Source organism: Echeneis naucrates, chromosome 8 (assembly GCF_900963305.1).
Source record: "Echeneis naucrates chromosome 8, fEcheNa1.1, whole genome shotgun sequence".
NCBI classification, from domain to species: domain Eukaryota; kingdom Metazoa; phylum Chordata; class Actinopteri; order Carangiformes; family Echeneidae; genus Echeneis; species Echeneis naucrates.
Window position 1 is genome coordinate 13956286 of NC_042518.1, and position 21914 is coordinate 13978199.

Sequence of the window (21914 nt, forward strand, 5' to 3'; positions counted from 1 at the left end):
TGTTTGGGGTATCCAGTGTCATTTTATTTTACATAATTTCATTTACGAATGTTCAAAGTTGTTTATTTATGATTAAACTACTGTTCTGACTCTTAATATATCTGAGTCTTTTTTTCTCCCCTGTTTCCTGCTGGGATTTGAGTGGTTAGAGTTGCATTGATCCTAATAATTAAGTCTGGCTTGGGTTAGCGTCTCATCCCAGTGCAGTATCCCATTGCCCCCTGCTGGACCTTTCAGAAGGTTACCAAACAGACTTGGGCAACTGCTTAGCATGGTGTTCATCTCTTTAGAGTAACTGGATGCACACACATCACAGCTGAAATATGGAAACTGAATGGATAAGCATTTCATCTTGTCAATGATGGATATCATGTCACTTCGGACAAACTATGGAAATCAGTTTCCATTTAAATGCACAAAGCAGCTCAAGCCTTCACCAAGCTAATGCTGCGTATCATTTCACTGCCATTATTTTTCATTGCATTTCTGAAACTCTAATACACAGAATTGTTTTCCTGCAAAATACCGAAACTCATTTATTAGCCATCAATAATTGATGATTGTTGTGTATTCTACTTCACTGCTTGCAGTTTGTAGGCCAGAGGACCAAACCAGTGAGCTAAAAGATGCTAAAAAGAGAAGAGCTGGAGGGAAGCTGTCCTTGGGTCTCTCTCCCTTCACATTACAAAAGTAATGAACTTACTGTTTGCATACAGCAAGCTGATTAATGCATCTCTGTGCAGGAGAGGAATAGTTACATATAGTTCTGATACCTTTAAATATCCACAAGGCACTTGGGGAAAAAATGGTCTGAATGTCCTGATATTAAGAGTGATATTCTGTTGGTTTACAACAAGACTTCATCATTTTTATTTTTCAAAACAATGTTCAATGTGAATATTAAATCTATTGTGTATAACTCTAAATGTTGAATTGAGATTCAGTAATTACGTGTAATATTTAGCAGGTAAACTGGGATTGGCTCCAGCATCCCACGTGACCCAGAAAGGGATAAGCAGTTGAAGAACGAATGAATGAATTTGCTCAGGTCAGAAGATCAGCTGTAACATCTAAGAATGAAAAGATCACAATGGTCACAAGTTACTGCAAATGTTTGGTGAAGGGGAAGGATAGGTCTATAGCATGGATTCAGCCTTTCAGAAATGAATTTAAAACATCATAATAGAGGGTATGTTAAGACCACAGCAAAACAGTACAATTTTGGTGTAGAGCCAAAACAGCTAAAAATTAAATAAAATAAAGTGCACACAATGAATTTTGAAAGTCTGACTGAGTTGCCTACCAGATTACATTTAAGGTAGGAAATGTGGAGCAAGTTGCTTAATCACCAATAACCTTTTATTACATGACTGTTTTGGATGAAGGTCAGCTTTGTGGCATTAATAATAAAGCAAAACCCAGTTTGTACTAGTTATGAAGATATTTTGAAAAGATTCATGTTTGGTAATAGTTTGGATTGAGACCATACTCCAGAAATCGACACCATCATTCTCCCTAATCTCCCCTTCTTCCTCATGTTCTCCTTCATCCCTCCTCTTATACAAACTTTTGCTCCCCAGCTTTGTGTATAGTATCTGTAGTATAAGACTGAATTGCCCTTGTTTTTGCCAACTTTGTACTTTACTGAAGTGTTTTCTATTCTCCTGTCTTCACTGTCATATTAGAGCACACACATGTCCATATTCAGGACAAGGTCACTTTAGTTAAAAGGAAGAAATCTGTTTAGCAAATAGATAATGCCTTGTCTGTCACCCAAGCATGAAGTTATTTACATGTGAGTAGGACAAAGGATTCAAGAGTGGGCTTTGGGAAAAGACAAGTCAAGTTCATTTGGTTAGGACTTTGACAACCAAGACAATTTATAGACCTTTACATTAAACATAAAGGGCATTAACCACATCATAAGCAGATAGTATGCTTTTTGGCTGCATTTTCATATCCATTACCACTGTCGGCCAAAAATAGTAATGATAGTAATAATACTATTAATAATGCTACTGCTACTACTGATAATAATAGTATAAATCATGACAATAATGTTTCCTTTTTCAGAAACAAGTAGTGTAAAGGTTTCCAAGGTACTGGGAGAATTCAGGTTAGGGGAATCTAGCCTCTTGAATCTGAACCTCATCCAGCTCTGTTTTGTATATGAATTTGAAATCCATTTGATCTGGCAAATGGCTTGGAACACAGGAAGGCAGAGACACAGAGAGGATTTATTTGGGTGCTGGAGCCTTTATAAATGTCAGAGCAAACAGGGTTGGGCTGTCTGCATGGTGTTTCACATGAAAAGCTGTCCTCCCTGCTGCCTTTAACCAAGGTGAGTGCTGTTATACAGGAAAAGAAAAGTCATTAAAAAAGATAACTGAGGTAACACTAAAGAGGAACAGCATTAGCAGAGATGTGTATTCCAAGGTTAAAGCAGTTAAATGTGGTGAATTAAGGCAGAGCAAATGGATTCAAGCCAACATTAAGGTGAATGGAATTTTGTTTACCAAATCTTAATTTATTGATTAAAAAACCTCAGTATTTTTTTCTTTTTTTAAAGAATAAATGTGCCAATGATACGTTGAGCATATAAGTAATTGCAGGGAGTATTTCTTTGGTAATAGATTAAATCCATATGTTGTGTTGAATGACAGCAGAAATTATGAAATTATCCCAGACAAAAGAAACACTTCTATATTCCATTTTTCTTGTGACAAAATGAGAACAGCAAGTGTCAAGGAAGTGTGCCACATGCTGGAAAAACCATCTGTGTGTGTCTTTAGACACTTAAAATCTCTAAATTACCTGCCTGTGGTAGAGTGTTTGCATGTAGAGGCCCTGAGTGTTTATCGATCGTAGGATATTAAAAAGTAATTCAATAATACAGCAGCTAAGATGATTTTAAAGATAAAGTTCAAATGTATGGCTAGCCTCGATGCTGACTAAACAAGAGACAATAAGACATGTCTCTGTGGACTATAACCAAATAACTTCAAAAAGGCTCGACCAAAACTCTCAGAGGCCAGGCAAGGTCACAAACACTTCGGGCCAGTCAATTAACGGTTCATGTCTCGATTTCTCTATTTATCCACCAAATTTCCACAAATCCAGGAAAAGTCCTGCTGCTCCTGATGGCCTTTGCTGAAATATAACCTAAAACAGCATAACACATTATAATGCAGGCCAGGTCATACAGTGTGTTGATTTATCATGCATACACAGTATGGTAACAAAAAACAGTGAGAGTGTTTGCATGTAGAGGCCCTGAGCGTTTATCGATCGTAAGCTATGTTTGTGACGCAGTTCCTCAATGAAACTTTTCATGTCACTGCAGGTAAATCCTCCTTTGGGAAATATGATGATGCAAAGAATTCTTGCAGTCCTGCAGTTGCTGCTGCTTCCGTCTGTGTCCTCGCAGACGGGAGGCGAAGAAACTCACAGCTATGAAATATATCATTACACTGATTCACAGACCTGGTGGCAGGCGCGGGATTTCTGTAGGCGCAAACACACTGACCTGGTCACCATCAGGAGTAAAGAAGAGGCAACAACATTTTTCAATTTCCGCGGCTGGATTGGTTTGTACCGATTCATGGGTGACTCTTCATGGAAATGGTCCTATGGAAAAGAGGACGCTAACTACACTAATTTCATATTAGATGGTAATTATTGGCAACATGTAACTTAATGAAGCATGTTTATTATTATCATACAACATTTTTATGAACAATGGATGAAGTAAAAAAGCGCCACATGACAAGTTTAAACACGTCTCTGTAAATCCATTTTAATAAGTACGGACATTACAATAAATTCAGGGGTACATTCAGGGAACTGTCACCAGCAGCCAGTTGTGGGGAACATCTAGCGTTTACCAAAATCCAAGGGAGACTGACCAGTTTTCTGCAGCCACTCAAAACATTTGCAAAACTGTGAGGTCAGATCAGGTGGGACGGGTCCACCTTCTTTCTTGTGTTATATTCTGAAAAACTGTTCACTTAACTTAATTGGCGTTGATGTAAGTTAACACACAGTCAAACAGAAGCTTCAATATTTCAGGGATGTCTGATATTCATTGTCCATGATGTTCTAAATGAATGATTGTTCTGAACATGTCAAACTGTACATTTAAATTTTCCTCCACTTCCATTTCTAACAGAGCTGGAGTCACACACGCGGCTGTGTGCTTATAAAAGAACTCAGGAGTTAGAATGGAGACAGTCACGGTGTGATGATTCTCATACTTTCCTGTGTTTCGATGACAAACGAGTTCTGGTGAAGAAGAAGAGGACATGGGAGAGCGCTCTAAACTACTGCAGGAACATAGAAGACAAATATAATCCTCAACAGTCCTACCAAAACCACCGCTATGACCTTGCCACCCTGATCACTGAAGACGACCGCAACTTTGCTAAAGCGAAAGCACAGGAGGCTGATACTGAAGAGGTACAGCAGTTTTCTGCAGTGGATTGTGTTGCCGGGGGAAATGCTTCCTTTGTGTTCACATCTCTTTTTGAAATGTCTCTAGGTGTGGACTGCCCTGCGTTTCCTGGCTGGTGGGTGGATCTGGACAAGTGGAGAAACTGTGACCTACAGGGACATCAAGAGCTGCCCCAAGACAAAACTCTGCGGCACTGTGGCCAGGAACAACACCATGCCGTTCGGGAGACAGGACTGCCAGAAGAAACTGAACTTCCTCTGTTACGTGAGGGATGAAGACAACTTAAAATGAAGTCACTCAAGAACCCTTTCACTTAAGGTTGCTGATCATAGTGAAAAAAAATTTAAATTAGATCTTGCTTTTAACTCAACTGCTACATTTAATATATTTAAATTTTCAGTTAAACAATAGATGTTGGTCTGTGTAGATGGGTAAGGGAACAGTAGCTTCTTGTGTACTTAGTTTTAATCGAGTGGCAATCCTCCAAGTTAGGTAGGTCACCGTTTGTGGTACATTCTATCAATCACACAGTAGCCACGCCCTCTGAGTCAATCCCCGTTTTATCGTTTATTCCCCTCTAAAGAGGACGCCATTTAGGTAAGTGAACATGATGTTTTATTGAAGAACATTTGAAGGCCTGAAACTCTTTACTCAGGAAGTAAATCAAGTGAGAATAGAGCCATTTTCACATAGACTTCAATACAATCTGACTGTGGAGTCACCCTCTGATGCTCATTAGATAGAATGAAGGTTTAGGGCTCTCCAGCGTCGGCTCCAATTTTCAGACGCAGTCAGGGGTCAAAAGGGTTTGGCACTTCGTGTCAGTTGCCTTTGCAAAATAAAACTGAATCTGACCATTAAAAGCAATGCAAAGCAATAACAACACTTTTACCTGCACACTGCACCTGCACTGTGTTTTCCTGTTTGCAAAGCTGCCTGCCCAGCTGCTCCGCCCCCTTTGCTCCGATTGGTGCGGCCTCCAGGCAGCCGCCCCAGACAGGAACTGCTATTTAAAACCCCTGCCAGCTTGTCAGCCTGGGCGGCTGACTGTGTGACAGTTTGCACCTTTGCTTTGTAAACGCTAAAATAGCGGACCTCATTATAGCTTGTGTGTGTGTTCGATGGTGGAAGCTTTATATTCTGTAAAACCTTGGAAATAGAGGCCAGATTTAGTTATTGACTGTCTGTTTTGGTGATTGTCTCCCTTGTTGCCATTGGGCTTATTGTGTACTTCAGGTTCAGGGCTGCTGTTTCTGCTGTACTTTTGGTTTTTAGCTAGCTGTAGCCAGTCTTTGTTTTCCTTTTACTTTGAACTAGTCCTAATGGTACTGTTTAGCTCTTAGAGAGTCCTCTTTTGGTTATATTCTGTTTTTGCTTTAAAGCAGCACCCACCAGCCCGTTCCTCGGTTCATCTGTTGTTTGCCTGTTAACCACATTTTCTAATTTGAGTTACAATAAAAAACATTATACCCATTAATACCTGGGATTTGTTGTACTTCCCTTTTCCCCGAGAGCCAGGTTGTAACATGTAAGTTTTTCAATTTCAATATATGAATTGGCAATTTTTTCATTGAACACTGAAGCAGTTGGAAGAAGTTGGCTAACAAGACACGATTGTTAGCCAACCGTGGATTTGTTCATTCATTCATTCATTCATTCATCTTGTACAGTTTATCAGTTTACGTGTCATGGGGGTTGCTGGTGTCAGTCCCAGCTCACACTGGGTGAGGGGCGGGGTCGCCCTGGACAGGTCACCAGTCCATCACAGGGCCAACACACAGAGACCAACAACCACTCACACTCACACTCACACTCACACTCAGAACCTACAGACAATTTAGAGTCACCAGTTAACCCAAACATGATGTCTTTGAATGGTGGGAGGAAACGCACACAGGCACGGGGAGAGCATGCAAACTCCACACAGACAGGCCACAGGAAGGGGAGTCAAACCCCCAACCTTACTGCTGTTAAACAATAGCACTTTGTGGACTTGTAAATCACAATTCCAGCAGATTTATTTTATTTTTCAATATTAACAACCAAACCTCGATATAATGTCCATATAACAATAACAGTGGACAGTAGTATTCTAGTGTCTTTGGGATGAGGGGCTCAGACAACATGCCACGCTGTGTGATGTCCCCACACAGCCCAGCATCACACAACATGGCCAACCTCCCTACGAGCGAGTTCAGGAGTTGGCCCCTGTCCGTGGCCCTCTGAAGACCTGGATCCTGGCTTCATCGTCCAGCTCCTCCATGATTCTCTCCTGTTTGACGGACAGGATGGTGTAGCTAACTGGACGGCTACAGGTTAAAGGAAACCGCCATTTCATGATGTTTAAGCCATAGCTTCTTTTTTTAAAGTTTCATTTTTGGACAATGAACTCTATTAGAAACATAAAACAGGACAGGACAAAAGCGTACATAAACCCCACAGTTAGAGTCCAGTTTAGGAAAAGAGAGATGATGGAGCCTCCACAACAACATAATGATGAATACAATTTGATATCCAATAACAGGGCTTATTCTGACGTAAGAGTGCTTTTTCTGTGTGGAGGTCTGTAAATAGCATTTAAACTCGACCTTACAGAGACTGGTGTGGTGTGTCATCTTAAGTCTTATGCTGAGAAATATAACTGGCACCAAGATCATGATGTCGGTCCCTGTGTGACGTTGAGGTGGCCTGTGGTTTCTGCACCCTTCAAACTCTTTCATTTGTTGTTTGCACAACAGTTCTTGACTGCGGTGAAGGATACATATTCCCACCACGAAGGCTCCGATGGTCAGGCCGGTGAACAGGTTCCGCCTGCGGAGCCGCGCTGCGTTCTTCTCCCAGTAGTGGAGCTGCTCCTGCCGGCGGAGCAGCTGAGCCTCCGCCGCCGTCAGCGCTCCTTTGGCGGCTCCTTCCGCGGCTCCTTTCTCCGCCATCGTTTGTTTGGACATCCAGTCAGCTGCTCGGAAGCACCGTGCGACACGACCCGGATCCTTCTGCTGATGGAGGGGGCCAAATAAGTGCTTACTGCCATCTGCTGTATTGGAGCCTCAGTGTTCTTATGCTCGTTGTACTTACTGGAGTTGACTTTACACTCAAATTGTGATTTTACCTCATAGCTGATTTATAGCATTGTTTTTAACCACAGATTATATTTAAGATTAATAAAAAAAAGATGAAATAATACAGATCATCATGGTAACTCTGATTCATCAGTTGATATAATAAATACTCCAGTTAGACATACAGCGTGTTGTCTGGTCTAAGTCCCATGTTTTCAATACAGCACACTCATAAAACAGCATCCTCTGATAGTCCTGTTTCCTGAGCTGCACCTCAAACTACTAATTCCAACAGATAGAGGATAAATCGCCAGCTAAGTTTTAACTCTCATTGAAATAGGATTGTTAACTCCACAATATTCATCTGACCCATTTGAATATTAATAGCGTCTATGAAATATTAATGAAATGCATCATTGTCCTCTGATTGTCAGCTGCTGGAGTATGGAGCTGGTTGCCATGTGCAACATTTATGTTTAGGAAAGTCAATCCAAATCAGTCATTTGACTATGAAGCTCTACACAGGAAATATTCTAAACTTTCACAAGACCTGAGACAGAACTGATAAAAGATAGAGCTGTACCAACAGGTGACCTCTGCCTCATAAAGGGTTTAACACCATTTGGTGACTTATTTATTTAATGGTGTTGATGTGCAAGGCTGGAACATTTCCAGGCGGACTCTGAAGAGGCATCAAGTTTATTTAATAATTATCATTTCAATATTTAAACAACTGAAAGGTGAAAGGGACACATTTCTCTGCACTCATCTGAACCATCTGCTGCTTTTAATTCAAGCTGACTGACAAGCTGGGCTGCCCTCAAGACAATAAGAGCAAGAAGGCAATGATTGGCCACCATCTGCCACACCAGTCGTTTGGGTCATGAGTGTTCCTCTCTGAAGGACTACTTAAGGTCGTTGTAAAGGATACTGCTTTGATCAGTATAACCCAAGACCTACGCTTTGTTATGTTCGGTGCTCGAGTGATGGTTGGACACTTAAAGGACATGTGAGTCATTGGACTAACACCCATATTGGCCAACACCATGGAAGAATAAGTTGTTGCTTGTGTTGATGCTTCAAAGAGAAGCACATTTATCACATTTAATAATTTATTAGGTGTGTTATGTGACAGGATATTTCATGGTCTCTAGAGGTCAGTCCACTGTCTAGAAATGCTATGATAAGTTCAGTTTCTGTTCTGACTCTCTCAGCCTGCAATTGATGGAGCACCATTCAGTTCAAATTTAATATCACCTGTGGCTGAAAAGGGTGTATCACAGTAATTGGTGTGTTTCCTGAAAAAAACTTTCGAGTATAATGTAGTGTAATGCAGCATTTAAGAACAAAACTGATCAAAAGTCATATTTGGGCTGGGGAAGTAGTCAGTGCATTGTTACAGGAGATGAGAGATAACATATCTTGAACCAAATTTGACAAAGACAACAATGTATAAAATGAAATATTATATAATATACTATAAAACATTTGGACAGAATCACTGAAAACCAGGTTCTCCAGAAGAATCCTTGAACTCATCAAAAACAGTGAATTGCCTTCTGGCTCCGGCTGTTTTTCCTGGACGCTGCCAACATGTCAAAATCTTGTGTGAGACTTCAGCAAACGCACTGTACCAACAGGGTACACAAGTGATCACCACCTGAAAAAAACATTTCAAAGAAAAGTTCTGACAGACTAAAACACTTTCATTGCTGGAAACAGCAAAAACCAAATACAGCAATAGTTGTGGTTGAGGAAAAGCCTCCAGGTTTATTATAATAAATTGTCCAACTTACACTACAGCATACAAATCCAATTATCCTTATAATTTGCTTCTTAGTCCATCACCTGCTATCACCTGACAGTGGTTAACTGAAACAGTTAGATGGAAACTATTTACAATAAGGAAGTATGTCATTTAAATAAAAATGCAATTATTACACATAATTGTAAGATCATTGTTCCAAAGAGTAAACAAAGTGTATTCAGCAGTTACCAATAACTGTCCCTGTTATCCTCAAGACCTTTGGAAACTACATTTAATGCCTTGATTGTAAACATTTTTAAACCTGCAGATATTTGTAAGGTTTATTGAAAAACAAGATGTGAATGAATTATTTCAAACTGACATTAACAAATACACCTTTTAGCGTGTTTGCAAATCCTAGCAAATGGCTCGCTCTTGTTTTAAAAAGCAATTTGAAAGAACTCTGCTCTGCTGTAACTTTTCAAATCAATCAAATTTAGCAGTAAAATTAACAGTCTCCAATATTACAGCCTACCATTTATTTTCAAATGCAATCACAAAATAAGGAGGAGATATACAATTTAAATTAGGTTTTAGTAGGTTAGGGTAGGTTTTAGTAAGTTCACTCCATCGGCCTACGAGTTTAATTTACATGACTTTATTATTATTGCCATTTTCACTAACAGTATCCACACCGAGGTTGAGGATGTTTTTTTCTTTAAAAAAAGAAATATGTCTTGCTTCATCTGCTTTTCAAATTCAAAGTGAAATATTTCTTGGTAACTTCCTCTTCGTGGCTCCTAGTGTTATAAAACAGGATTATCCTCTTTTCTTCTAGCAGGGTTAGGTCAGTGGGATTCAGTGGGATTCAGATATGTTGTGTAGAAGCGGATTGTACATGTTTACAAGTGGAGGGGCTTTAATGGCCCAAATGCTCCCTGTGGAATTTAGGAAGTATATGAGAACCAGGACAAAAAGAGCTCCATTTTCAGCTGGCTGTTTTTACCTCTTCCCTCACTTATTTCAATTATCCAGGATTTTATGTCTGTAAATGTGTTTGACTACGTCAATGCTGATTAACGTGGGGAATCCACCAAAAACAAAAGGTTCAAAGTCAACGTTGACTTCAACGCTTGAGCCCAAATTTCCCAAAATGCAACTTGATTGCATCATTCATCAATCCCTGTTTGACCGGTGAAGTACCAGCTGTTTGAGAATGCAAATTCCAAATAGATTCAGGCTTTTTCTGAAATTCTGTAAAAACTGTAAAACTGTAAAAAAAAAAAAAAAAAAAACTCCCATCATCACATCAAATCACTGACAAGGTTGGAGGACTGCCCCTTTAAAGGCATCTGTTTTGTGTGTTCAGACGTTTTAATTCAAAATAAAGAAGGTGATACAGCACCTGGCTGTGTTTGTAAAGGCCTTCAGCACAGGAAACCTTTTTGGAGCTAAGCCTTCCTGATCCACATATTAAGACCACAGTGTGAACATTTTGGCGGAAAAACACATTTCCTGGTAGGAACAGGTAAGAAAAACGTTGTTCTTTTAACTTTCACCAACTTACAAAGTGTGTACAAGTCATCAGCGCCAGTCAGAGCAAAGCAAGAAAAACTGCATCCACTGCTCCCAGGCCGGAGGCTCCAGAGTTAAAACAGCTTCAGCTCTAACAACGATCGGGCTCAAATTCACGATTCTGCAGCAGGTGGCTGGAGCTAATGGCAGGCTGGGAGAGAGAAGAGGCATGGAAAGAGTCAGGAAGGTCCTTGGCGTACTCCACCAGCTCATAGGAATCCCTGATGTCTGTCAGGCCAAACCAGAAGACAGTCCACATCCCGTTAACAAAGCTGCCGTCACAGTGCTTAAAATACCTGAATATTAAGAGAGAGAAATTTGTTTTATTCATGTTATATTCATGTGAAGAGACTAAGGTTTTCCTTCTAAAAGTAAAGAGAAAAGTGGAAAGCAGTTCTACTTTTAAGAAATTCCACGCAAAAGGAACTTGCAGAGTTTGTATTATTCACCATATAAAAACATTCCATTCATTATCTATACCACTCATCATTCAGGGGAGCTGAAGTCAGTCCCAGCTGACACTGGATGAACGCAGGGTTCACTCTGCATGGGATGCCAGTCTGTCACATAGAAACACACAAGTATTTACATGCTCACTCTCCTAAAGAGAGTGTAGGGTCACCAATTAACCTGCATGTCTTTGAAGAACATGGAGGGAACCCACACAGGGAGAACATGCAGAGTCCACATAGAAAGTCCTGGGAATCAAACTGAGAACCTTCCTGCTGTGAGCCGACAGAGCTAGAATCATATTTTTAAGCCAGTAAAGAGGCTGAACTTCTGAGGGTTCAGGATCAAGTAGATTCAAATAGATTTAAATCCTCTTTCTGATCTGGACTCATTGCTCTCTTAAGGCTGAGGCTTGCAGTTCAAACCGCATGAGGCGCACGCGCACGTGTGTGTGTGTGTGTGTGTGACCTGAATGCTCAGGATTCCAACACTTCATTTGAAGTTCACTAACAGCTGTTGTGCCTCTTGATATTGAGGTTTTTATTCTCCATTAAAACTCAATTATTTCATCACAGAAAAGATTTTTGCTTGTTTGGATTATAATGTTCAGCTATAATATTTTCTCTTTGCAAAAATGGCAAATGGCAAAAGAATTTCACCAAATCACTCTGTTCTGGCTCCATGGTGGTGAATCCAGGTCCATACTGAAATCAGGACATTGCCACGTGTCTGCCAGTTTATGTCTGCTTCTTAGGTAAAACATCTAAACATTCAAAGCAATTAAACAGTCCAAATATTATTATATAACCTATAGTATTTGTGTGGCACTTTCTTTTTTTATTTGAAGTCACTTTCTGGAAAATGTAAATGCCAGACTTAAAATCGGTGCATGTGTCCTACCACGGGTTGATCCTATTAGTGGCTCTGGACCTCCAGAACAGCTTGCCCAGGTCCTGTTTGATGCACTCCCACAGAATGTGGCTGGTGCCCTGGCCCTGCTTACTGCTGCTCACCACAAACTTGTCAAGGTAGGGAGTGCCGCTGTTCACTGGCTCAATGGTGATGATGGCTGCCGCGCTGTATCTGTAGGGACAGAGGCATGGTCTTTAATAATAAGGTCACAATGCTAACCCTGATCTGGATTTATAGAAATGGATGAGAGATTTAGTTTTCCTAGAATAGTTTCACACACCCTTCAGAGAGGTAGACAGAGTGCAGTCGCCCTTTCAGAGAGTCGATGTAGTCTCGCCTCAGAGTTTTATCAAATGACTTGTTGATCAGAGCCAACAGGCGCTCCACATCAATCCCATCGAGAGAGCTATAACTGCGCAAGCACACACACACACACATACACAGAAGAAACAATCAAGCACTATAAATGAAAGAAAGAAAAAAAAAAAGACTTCTATGAGTGTTTTTGATCTTTTAAACTTGGGAATGAGACAGAAACGCAATACCTTAAAAAGATAATTCTGTGTATTAACTTGGCTCATATTATAATTCATTATTCATGTGTGCATACTCACCGGTGTATGGGATCTCCATTTTTAAAGAGGGTCCCGGAGCCTGAGAGGGAGGGACAAGCAAGAAAACTTGTTGAACGTGTGTAAATCACTGCTAGGCGGCCAAAACGACCTCACCACACACATCAGTGCTTCTTGCGTTACATCTCAAAATAGATGCATCATACGTGTGTGTGTGTGTGTGTTTTCATGTGTACGACAGCCTCACCTCTGTGGCTGAACAGCTCAGTCAGCAGCGTGTTCGCAGAGGTGATCACTGCAGAGGACTCAGTTGGCAGCTGGTTGAGAAGTCGGGCTATAGTCGTCACTCTGTGGCGCTCTGCAGTGCTCAGCCATGTCGCTGTTGATAGACCGGGCAGGTCACTAGGCAACGACACCGTGCCAAGCACCTGGGACACAAATACACAAATAGTGCTCAGCTGAAGTTGCAGGTAACCTTCAACATTCATTGTCAGACTGAACCTTGCCAGACTGAAAAGACATATACAAACAGATAGGGATATTAGGGCAGCATTGTGGTTAGCGCTGCTGCCTCACAACAGAGTCAGCAGGTTCTCCCTGTGCCTGTGTGAGTTTTCTCCCACCGTCCAAAGACATCATGTTTGGGTTATGTGGTGGCTCTATATTGTCTGTAGGTCTGAGTGTGAGTGGTTGTTGGTCTCTGTCTGTGTCTGTGTGTTGGTCCTGTGATGGACTGGGGACCTGTCCAGAGCGTACCCCACCCTCACCCAATGTGAGCTGGGATTGGCTCCAGCAGCCCCCACAACCCGGATACAGATAAGCAGTAAAAGACGAATGAATGAATGAAAATAGATACTACACACATACTATGTTGCTATTTAGACAGAACATTTCTACGTTTGGAAACTCAGTCAGAGCAGGAGTAAAGGTCCTTGCCTTTTGCTCTTGGCTGCAGAGTCCTCCTGAGTTGTTGAGAAACATGACTTTGTGGGGCTGCAGGGCTCGGGCAACAGCCGCCGTCACCTCAGTTGGGTCTAACATCACAGAGCAACCGCGGCCGTCCCGCCCCACCGGACAAACCAATGGGATGGTCCCACAGTCCAGACTCCACTGGAGGAGGCTGGTGTCCACAGCAACATATGGTGGAACACTGAAGGGGAGTGGAGAATGGACAGGATCACTGAGGGAGCAAAATTGAGCGAGAGGTGTCCACTGTGTTCTACGTAAAAAGCAGAAAAGAAAGGAAAGCTGTCTCGAAAGATTAGTACGAACACTATAAAGAAAAAGAAAGAATCCTAACTGAAACAAAATCCCCCCTCACCTGCTGCCTCGGGGTGCGTCCTGCAGCATCAAGAAGGACTCAGCAGAGAAGAAGGGCAGCACGGAGGCTGAGTGCTGCTGCAGAGCCTCAGTCAGCTGCTGGCTCTGCTCCACGAGCCCTTGGCTGCACCGAGACTCGGCCATTGGTTCCTCAGGCCCCATCTCCTTCGACCAGCCCATCACTACCACAGGCTTCATATCCATCCGCTGCAAGAAGGAGAGCCCAAAGGCCAGGCTCTGAACCATTTCCCTGCTGCTGAACACCGAGCTGTCCACCTGGGAGAGACAGAGGGCCCTTTGCACTCACTGGGAACAGATCACTTCCAGTTGTAGTGAGCAGGTGTGTAACCCTAGCCCTAACCCTGCACACACTCACAAATGACTGAGTGTTCAACTCAATGCAAATCAGTGGAAGTGATTCTGTTCAGTTGCTTTGTTCAAAATACCCCCCCTCCCCACACACACACACACACACACACACACACACACACACACACAAAACTAGCCAAAAATGATTTGGCAGCACACCCACCTGTCTAATGTAAAAATTGGTTACAGATTTGTGTGTAAAACAGCAGTTTTCTATAGAGTAATGGTTGGAGAGAGATGGATTAGAAACACATAAAAAGTCTCTGCGAGCTTCATCAAACTTAAACTCCAACAACTTATGACCAATGACAGCTTTTCGGTTGTTTGTTTAGTTTTTGTTGGTTTGTTTGCAAAGAAACCCGACGACCAATTCGACGAAGTTCAGCTTCATTTACTTAACAGCTGTTTTTGGTCATTTAAACCATGAACCGTGAATATTGCGGTTTTTGTCCTGAGGTGTTTTGGGGCAGGCTCACCTCCAGGACGGCGAAGGCAGGACACTGGGCCGAAGTGGCTCTCTGGAACTGGGTCAGCCAGTACCGGGCCTCCCGGGGGTCTCCGCCGACCTCGTTGAGAAAAGCCTTCACGTCCCGGTAAATCAAAGTCCGGTTCGCCATCACGTTCCGGTCCGCGGCCGAGGAGTAAGCCGGGTGGTCTTGCTGGGCCAAAGCCGCGGTCTTTCCTCCCGTGCCGGCCGCGTCGGAGCTGACCATTCGCCGATGGGGACCGAACATCCTCCGCTGCCGCTGCCCAGAAGTCCGGCTCATGACCGGGAGGGAAGAGCTCGACAGGTACTTCCCTGCCAAAACCACGGCCCGACAGCCGGAGGAGCCGCCGTGTACTTTGGCCATGTTGCTCGCTGACAGGCTCCGGACAGGTCCCTCGGTCTGACGGCCGTGCCGGCTGCTGGCAGCTTCATTCAGCGGGCTCGGCGCCGCTGCTGCGTCGGCACTTCTCAGCTTTCGTGAGCGGGCCGTGGAGCCAGATGCTGCCGGCTGCTGGGGAGACACGTGGGGAAACATCCAGACACCTTCCGGACTTTACACATGGACACGAAGTGATGACATTTATTTCTCCCCATTTTACACTGACAGAGGAAACTACATAACCTAACGTGTACATGTCAAACCATGCAGTCAGGGGCGCCGCTAGGGATTCAGGGCTCCAGGAAAAGAATCTGCAATTTCTATTTTTTAGAAATTATACATTTATCTCTTTTTCCCCCTCTTCGGCCCCCCAGCATGCAGGTTTCTTTCATGCAGCTACTAATGCTGCATATGTGAGTGTTTTTGTTTGGATGTGGTGTCACCTTACATAAAAGCTAAATGAATATATATATATTTTTTATCTTGTGTGCGCAATAATAATACAGTATTCTATTTTAGCTAGTTTACTTTAACATGTAAGCCCCATTTTTGGGGTACAACATTGAAAGTTCGTTATTATTATTATTATATTGTGTATCAAAGCACATTCCAATTTAACGAATTAGACTTTCTCCACAAATACTGAACTGGTGAAGGTTGGGCCATTTATTATCTGTTATATTTTGTATTATATTTTATTTATTTATTTTTTAATGATCATTTGTTGTATTTGTTCATGGGGATATAGAATGGATTTCCATTTTCTCTGAATTAAAAAGGCTTCTTTCTGCTTTCATTCACATGGATTATTGTGCTAGTAGACATAACTGCTATACAAATGATGTAGGACTTCTATTGTCCAATTCAAAATTACAGTCTAATAAATTGGCCTTTTACTGATGTTTACTGTCCCATCTATTAGTGTTTAATTATCTTAGAAATAATTCGAGCTCTCAGAACAAGATGCACTCAAAGGTTTGACTGTTCAGGTGCTTGGACCGCTGCCCCGTTCTGGAGTTATCCAAGAATGGTCGATGTGTGTGGAGTTTTTATCCAACTTCATGCTCTATTACATTGCCCTGAAATTTCTAATAAAATAAAACAAGCTATACATGATAGCAATGAATGGCACTAATAAATGTTTAAAACATAAAAAAAAGTGATAACGTCAAAATTGCAAATGCAGGAATTTTGCCATCTCAATGAAGTTTTCATCCTTTAAATGGGTGAAATGCTCTCTTATGGACAATGACCAAGACCTTCAATGTCTGTGTTTTTTTCTCAATCCTCCTTATCAGGGTCAGTCAAGTTAGATCTGTTAGATCTTAGACTGTGTTTTAGTTTAAGTTTTGTGTGTTGTTCGGTCTTGATTTTGATAAAAGTAAAAATAGCCTTTGGCCTGAATAAAAGCCCATTGAACTTTCGCCCATGTTGATTATGTTTTTTGAGTTAGTGCATCTAAATTGTCAGTGAGCATGACCGTCCATAGAGGTTTGAGGGCCTACCAACTACAGGAAACTTACCTGATGGCCGGAAATAAATGGGACGTCTCAATGAAACAAAGACATGTTCTCATGTCCATGGTTTATGTGGTGAAAGAGTGGAGGCTTGTCATCAAATGATCACGGTGTTGAAATGACAGCTGAACAAAAGAGACAATTTGCAGTCATCAGCCAATCGATAAGCTCATTTGAGGTCAAAAGGTCAAAAACTGTTTGTTTTCCATCATCTGTTTAACGGATGATGTTTAACGGATGATTTCCATTTTTCCTCTAACTTCTTTTTATAACAATATCAAAATGGAAGGCGGGGATGAGTTAGGATGTGACCTCTGAGGCTGGGTTAGGAGTGACTGACCACTCAGACATCAGCTGAGTTAAAGCGTTTACTGACAAACTCTCCGTTCTATAGTACAGCACAGAGTATCTGGAAAAGGTATTACACAAAATTCCAAAACTGGAAATAAATGTACACACATATACTGTAAATGAATACTAGCCCTTTGAGTACCGTATACAACATAAGCTAACTAATTAGCTCAAATCAATGCTAATTACCGAGTAAAAAAAAACAGTTAAAAAACGGATATTTTCAGAGTGGAAACACACACCTAAAGCTGCTGAAAAGAGAAAATCTTACCAATCCAATAATCTCAATTTACAGCATAATAAATATATCTCACACCGAGAGTGACTTCCGTACTGCTGCCTATTGCGCAACGCCAGGAGGAGGAGAACACTGGAAGAGCAACAAACACGAAGTCCTTACAAATTAAAACATCAACTTCAAAATAAAGCACCATTAGCATAAATGTCTAATGTGAAGAGCTCTCAACAATGGCTGTGGGCATTGAAGTCCTGTCTTTAAATGAAATTATCTAAAAGGTGGCGCTGCAGCAAAGGACACAGCATTGCTGCTGCGATATGCACTCTGATTTCAGAGTCATGTTCTTGGAAAGAAATTCTTGTTCTGACATAAGAAAACAAAGCATTGGCATATAGAAACAGGTTAGAAATAGTTGGTTTGATGAGCAGTTAGAATCAAATTGTAACATTCAAGTGACGAGGAACACCCTGCTGTTAGAATGAGCATGTATGAACAGTGCCTGGATGTCATCCTGCGTGTTGTTTCTTGTTGTTGTTTTTTTTTTTTTTTTTTTTTTTTTTTTTGACGTGTCAATGTTAATAAGCTTTTGATCACTGGTAAAATTAACTTCAGTCTCGGGTCAAGGCAAACTGTGGACTTCAGCCACCTTTTCCTGAGAGGGTCATCAAAACCAAACAACAGTCAATGGTAATTTATTTCTTCAACCTCAGTTGAAGGTCCTCTGACCTGCATGACGTAGTCATTATAGCCTAAACTACAATATTTCCCATAAACTTAGCCAAGAAGTCATCATCATCAAACAATGATTCAATGATTCATAATGATTTTTAATATATCATTTATATATTTATGTATTACCCTAACCCTTAACAGTAATTTTCAACTTGTGTTCTGCAGGAAGCACACACATGCTGCAGAGAGGGTCCTCAGTTATTCCTCCATTCATTTTGAGCAACTTGTTAAGTCTTATCCACGTGATCAGAGTAGCTAACTGGCTTCGTTTTAATTTCTTCTATCGCATATCTTATTAAAAAAGCTCATTTGGCCTCCACAAGAGAGAAGTAAATATACAGACACCATCGGAGCAGTTTGTTCAGCACTGTGGCAAAAGCTTGGCAGCAGACTTGTGTAATGAGGAAAGAGATCTTCTTTATTCCATCAGAAAATTTCTCAACCTCTCATCCAAAACCTCCTACTTACTCCATCTCCAGCACTGCTGCTCCTGCAACGCCTTCACTGGACCCACAAACCATAATAATACTGAGAGCTGCCAACGCCATTCCAACAACTAGCTCAGTAACTCTACAAGCACTTCTATCTGTGTATTTTTGTGAAGTTAAAATGTGCTAAGTCTTCTTGGAAAGTTTTTAGGCTTTGTACTGAATGAAATCAAAATGTATTCTTGGTCTTTGCTGTTTGATGACATCATCCTTCTGTCTCAGTTTCTTCCCTATCTCTGTCTGTCATCAGCCTGGATATAGTGGACTACATCTGCCCTGGCTGCCCTCCGGCAATCACACACTGTGTTTTCTCTCTCTCTCTCTCTCTCTCTCTCTCTCTTGCACACACACACACACACAAACATGCACAGTGAGGGCAGTGCTGAGGTGCACGTACTGTATAATCTTCAGGAAGTGATTAGGGGGTGTGAGATCAAAGGTTTTGTGCAAGAGGAAAACATTCCTCCCCCTTGGGGCCAGTAGGACAGACAGCTTGCTCATATTTAACTCTTAACACAACTAACACTCAGACAGACGCACCATTGGGCACAGTTTATGTCTTAAGACATCGAATGCTGTGTTACAAGAAAACAAATGCTTTGTCATAACTGAAGCAATATATGTAGCCAAACTGAAAAATGTGCTAAATCTGCATAAAAGACAACACAAGGGATAGCTGGCCCCCCTTCCCCGTTAATGGGGAAACTGTGTGTGTGAGTTTTATGTGAGGTATAACTTTGTGAGTAACTAGGTGCTGTTGCAGCCGTGCTAAAACTACATGCTAAAGCTAGTCTGAGAGTTGTGTTCACTGCCAGCTAGGAAATAAAGTTACTGTGAATGCTACTGTCTCCTGAGGTGGGAAACAATTCCATTCCGTCCTCATCACTTCTTTTCTTCGACTGAAATTAGCATGCTGACCAGCAAGCACTGGCACAGCCTTTATTTTCCAAAAACAACATATTATAGCATTAAATCCTTTCTAAAGGCATATCAATTCATCTTTTACATTAAACTCATTAATGACTGTCAGTCCACCACTTCTACTGCAACACGTTCAACAGAGAGAAATAGAATATAGCCCCTAATTAGCTGGGCAGAAGTCGGTGTATGAAATTTTTTAAATATAAAAATATAAAAAGAAATACATAATAAAGTTAACAAGTTAGTGTGAGAAGTAACTATACACATTTACTCATGCTAATTGAGTTTCTGGCATTTCCAAAAATTCTGAATTTAGAAAAAATTGACAAAGAAGCTTTTCTGCTTGAGAGAAAACTAACAAAAAATATATAAAAAAGCAATTAATTCCATTTGCTAGTATGCTCTCCATCAATAATCTTTACATCAACTTGACACATTTATAGTTTTCTTTAATTTGAGGTTCTCTGAATGATGCTGTGCACCATCTTCTTCTGCAGAGATAAAATAGCACCTGACTAGAGAATTATCACCACCCACTTCTAATGTCCATACACCTTTCCTTTATATTTGCGCAACAACCGTCAATGGAAAAACACCTACTTTGACATTTTGGCCCCCTGAAAGTTTTCATTCATTTGGACAGAAACGAAACTAATGTTTGATGAGAAGCAATGTAAAACTTTCTTTTAACATTTTCAATAAATACCAGGAGAGTATTTGTCCACTACTTCCAAAAGTGACAGGAAAGTATAAGGTGTGTATTACACAGCTTCATGTTACTCAAATTCCTCACAATGAGTGGTTGTATAAAAACAAGTTTTGTCAAATAATTATAAATCCCTTCTGCTGCTGGTGATACAGTAACATGTAAGTTTGAGAGGTGGACTTCACACTGAAACACATGAAATACAACACACCTCAAAAGTAAGAAAGTCATTCCTGTTATTTGGAAATGTACTAATCCCTGCTCTTACTGTTCACTATTTCTGTTAACTACTTAATGCCTGACATTTGGTTAATTTGAATGCATGCAGTAGGGGGCAGTAGACACCAAAGGCTGTGTGTGTAAGTGTGTGTGTGGGCATCGTGAGTAAATGTCATGTTTCTCTCCTGGAAGCTTGCCCGGCCACTGCTTGACTGACAACGCTGAGCAGCAGTGTAATACTCAACTCAAACTGAAAATATTATTTTACAGCTCAGTGGACTGACATGAGCGTCAGATGTTGTTCCAACAGTTTTAATGAAACATGACGTCTATTGTACATCAGTTTTCAGGGAGTGTAACGTCAATGGATGTGTCATTGGAATTCTTGTCCTCATTTTAAATCCCTTTTTTTGTTACTAAATAATTTTCTTATGCTAAAGAAATGCAAAATGCAAAACATATATAAAATTTCAGAATTTTAGATCAAATATGTCCAATGTGGCGAACACTGCAAATGCATGTGTTTTAAAATCTTATCAAAGCAAGTAAATCACATTTAATTTAATTTTACATTATTGTGAAAGGAAGGCTAGATGTATGGGTCCCTCTCCAATGGAACATTATTTCTACTTTAACCTACAATGATGATAGCGCAAACAACCCCAAATGTCAATGTTATCATTAAATGCAACTAAAAATAGCTCTTATTTGAATTTAATCTTTATGATTCAAATATGTTATAATCTATTAAGGTAAAATAAACCAACCCAAATTTACTACAGTTAAAAACCAACCCATGCTACACCATAATGTTTTATCAACACTCTCTAAGTTGAAATCCTATCCTGTCAAATGTTTTTCTTTTTACCCATACAACAATTGATGCTTAATCTTTAGCATTTTTAGGTTTCAGGAGTTGCTGTCTTTATTTGTAGAGTGTAGAGTGTTTATATAGTAGAGTGACTATCGTTAAGTTTCCAAACTTTGTCTGGATAAAACCAGCAGTTTGAAGACACATGAGCTCTGAAACATATCATAGAATACAAGTGAATTATTAAAACATTCATTATTCGCGGCCTTAATGTAAATAAATGGATCTTCTGGGTGAGACAAGCCTGGGGAGATGGAGTCAAAGAAGAGTAATTTTATAAAAAATAAGTTGAAAAGTAAAGATGCGTCATGGTAAACAATCAAACTTTCCTTATATGTGACCTACAAGAAAAAGCCTTAATGGCTGGAACACCTGAATCACTACCAAACACCCATTCATCTGCAAAGTCCAGATTCTTTCTGGTAGAGTCGGGCATTTGAATATGCTGGATCAAATATTTGGGAGGTGTTTGCAACGATTTCTGCGCTGGAAATCTCAGCAGGAAGGACATCTGGTTCGTTAACCTGCTGTGGCTGTGCTCAGACAGGACA

General features: G+C 40.8%; 3 protein-coding genes across 8 annotated transcripts; 1 reads left to right on the plus strand and 2 right to left on the minus strand.

Moving 5' to 3' along the window:
• The first annotated feature begins 2287 nt into the window (after positions 1-2287).
• LOC115047875 (uncharacterized) lies at positions 2288-5866 on the plus strand. The gene is made up of 4 exons (XM_029509080.1): positions 2288-2341; positions 3344-3671; positions 4169-4455; positions 4538-5866. The coding sequence occupies exons 2-4, from the start codon at positions 3365-3367 to the stop codon at positions 4739-4741; spliced, it is 798 nt and encodes a 265-aa protein (XP_029364940.1). The 5' UTR covers positions 2288-2341; positions 3344-3364; the 3' UTR covers positions 4742-5866.
• Positions 5867-6450: 584 nt separating this feature from the next.
• Positions 6451-7410, minus strand: coa3b (cytochrome C oxidase assembly factor 3b). Its single transcript, XM_029509128.1, has 2 exons — positions 7212-7410; positions 6451-6751 (listed from the first exon to the last, which is right to left on the minus strand). Exons 1-2 carry the CDS (start codon positions 7396-7398, stop codon positions 6645-6647), a joined length of 294 nt encoding a protein of 97 aa, XP_029364988.1. The 5' UTR covers positions 7399-7410; the 3' UTR covers positions 6451-6644.
• Positions 7411-9253: 1843 nt separating this feature from the next.
• On the minus strand, positions 9254-17548 carry nags (N-acetylglutamate synthase). Of its 6 annotated transcripts, none has more exons than XM_029509353.1 (10): positions 17460-17548; positions 16844-16962; positions 14931-15449; positions 14087-14361; positions 13702-13915; positions 13013-13193; positions 12808-12847; positions 12474-12605; positions 12182-12364; positions 9254-11127 (listed from the first exon to the last, which is right to left on the minus strand). In XM_029509353.1, exons 3-10 carry the CDS (start codon positions 15303-15305, stop codon positions 10923-10925), a joined length of 1605 nt encoding a protein of 534 aa, XP_029365213.1. In that variant the 5' UTR covers positions 15306-15449; positions 16844-16962; positions 17460-17548; the 3' UTR covers positions 9254-10922. The 6 variants fall into 6 exon arrangements, with proteins under 6 accessions (XP_029365213.1, XP_029365210.1, XP_029365215.1 ...); XM_029509350.1 differs by having other exon boundaries at positions 14931-15452; XM_029509355.1 differs by having other exon boundaries at positions 17503-17525.
• Between the last annotated feature and the right edge of the window lie 4366 nt (positions 17549-21914).

Excerpts from the sequence above, each read along its gene's own strand:
- LOC115047875 (XM_029509080.1), top strand. The coding sequence starts at position 3,365 with ATGATGATGCAAAGAATTCTTGCAGTCCTGCAGTTGCTGCTGCTTCCG. Across the intron at positions 3,672-4,168 it reads CACTAATTTCATATTAGATG|AGCTGGAGTCACACACGCGG; the intron begins GTAATTATTGGC and ends CATTTCTAACAG. Across the intron at positions 4,456-4,537 it reads AGGAGGCTGATACTGAAGAG|GTGTGGACTGCCCTGCGTTT; the intron begins GTACAGCAGTTT and ends AAATGTCTCTAG.
- coa3b (XM_029509128.1), bottom strand. The coding sequence starts at position 7,398 with ATGTCCAAACAAACGATGGCGGAGAAAGGAGCCGCGGAAGGAGCCGCC. Across the intron at positions 6,752-7,211 it reads AGCCTTCGTGGTGGGAATAT|TTAGCTACACCATCCTGTCC; the intron begins GTATCCTTCACC and ends GTAGCCGTCCAG.
- nags (XM_029509353.1), bottom strand. The coding sequence starts at position 15,305 with ATGGCCAAAGTACACGGCGGCTCCTCCGGCTGTCGGGCCGTGGTTTTG. Across the intron at positions 12,848-13,012 it reads TGAGCTGTTCAGCCACAGAG|GCTCCGGGACCCTCTTTAAA; the intron begins GTGAGGCTGTCG and ends CCTCCCTCTCAG. Across the intron at positions 12,606-12,807 it reads AATGGAGATCCCATACACCG|TTATAGCTCTCTCGATGGGA; the intron begins GTGAGTATGCAC and ends GTGCTTGCGCAG.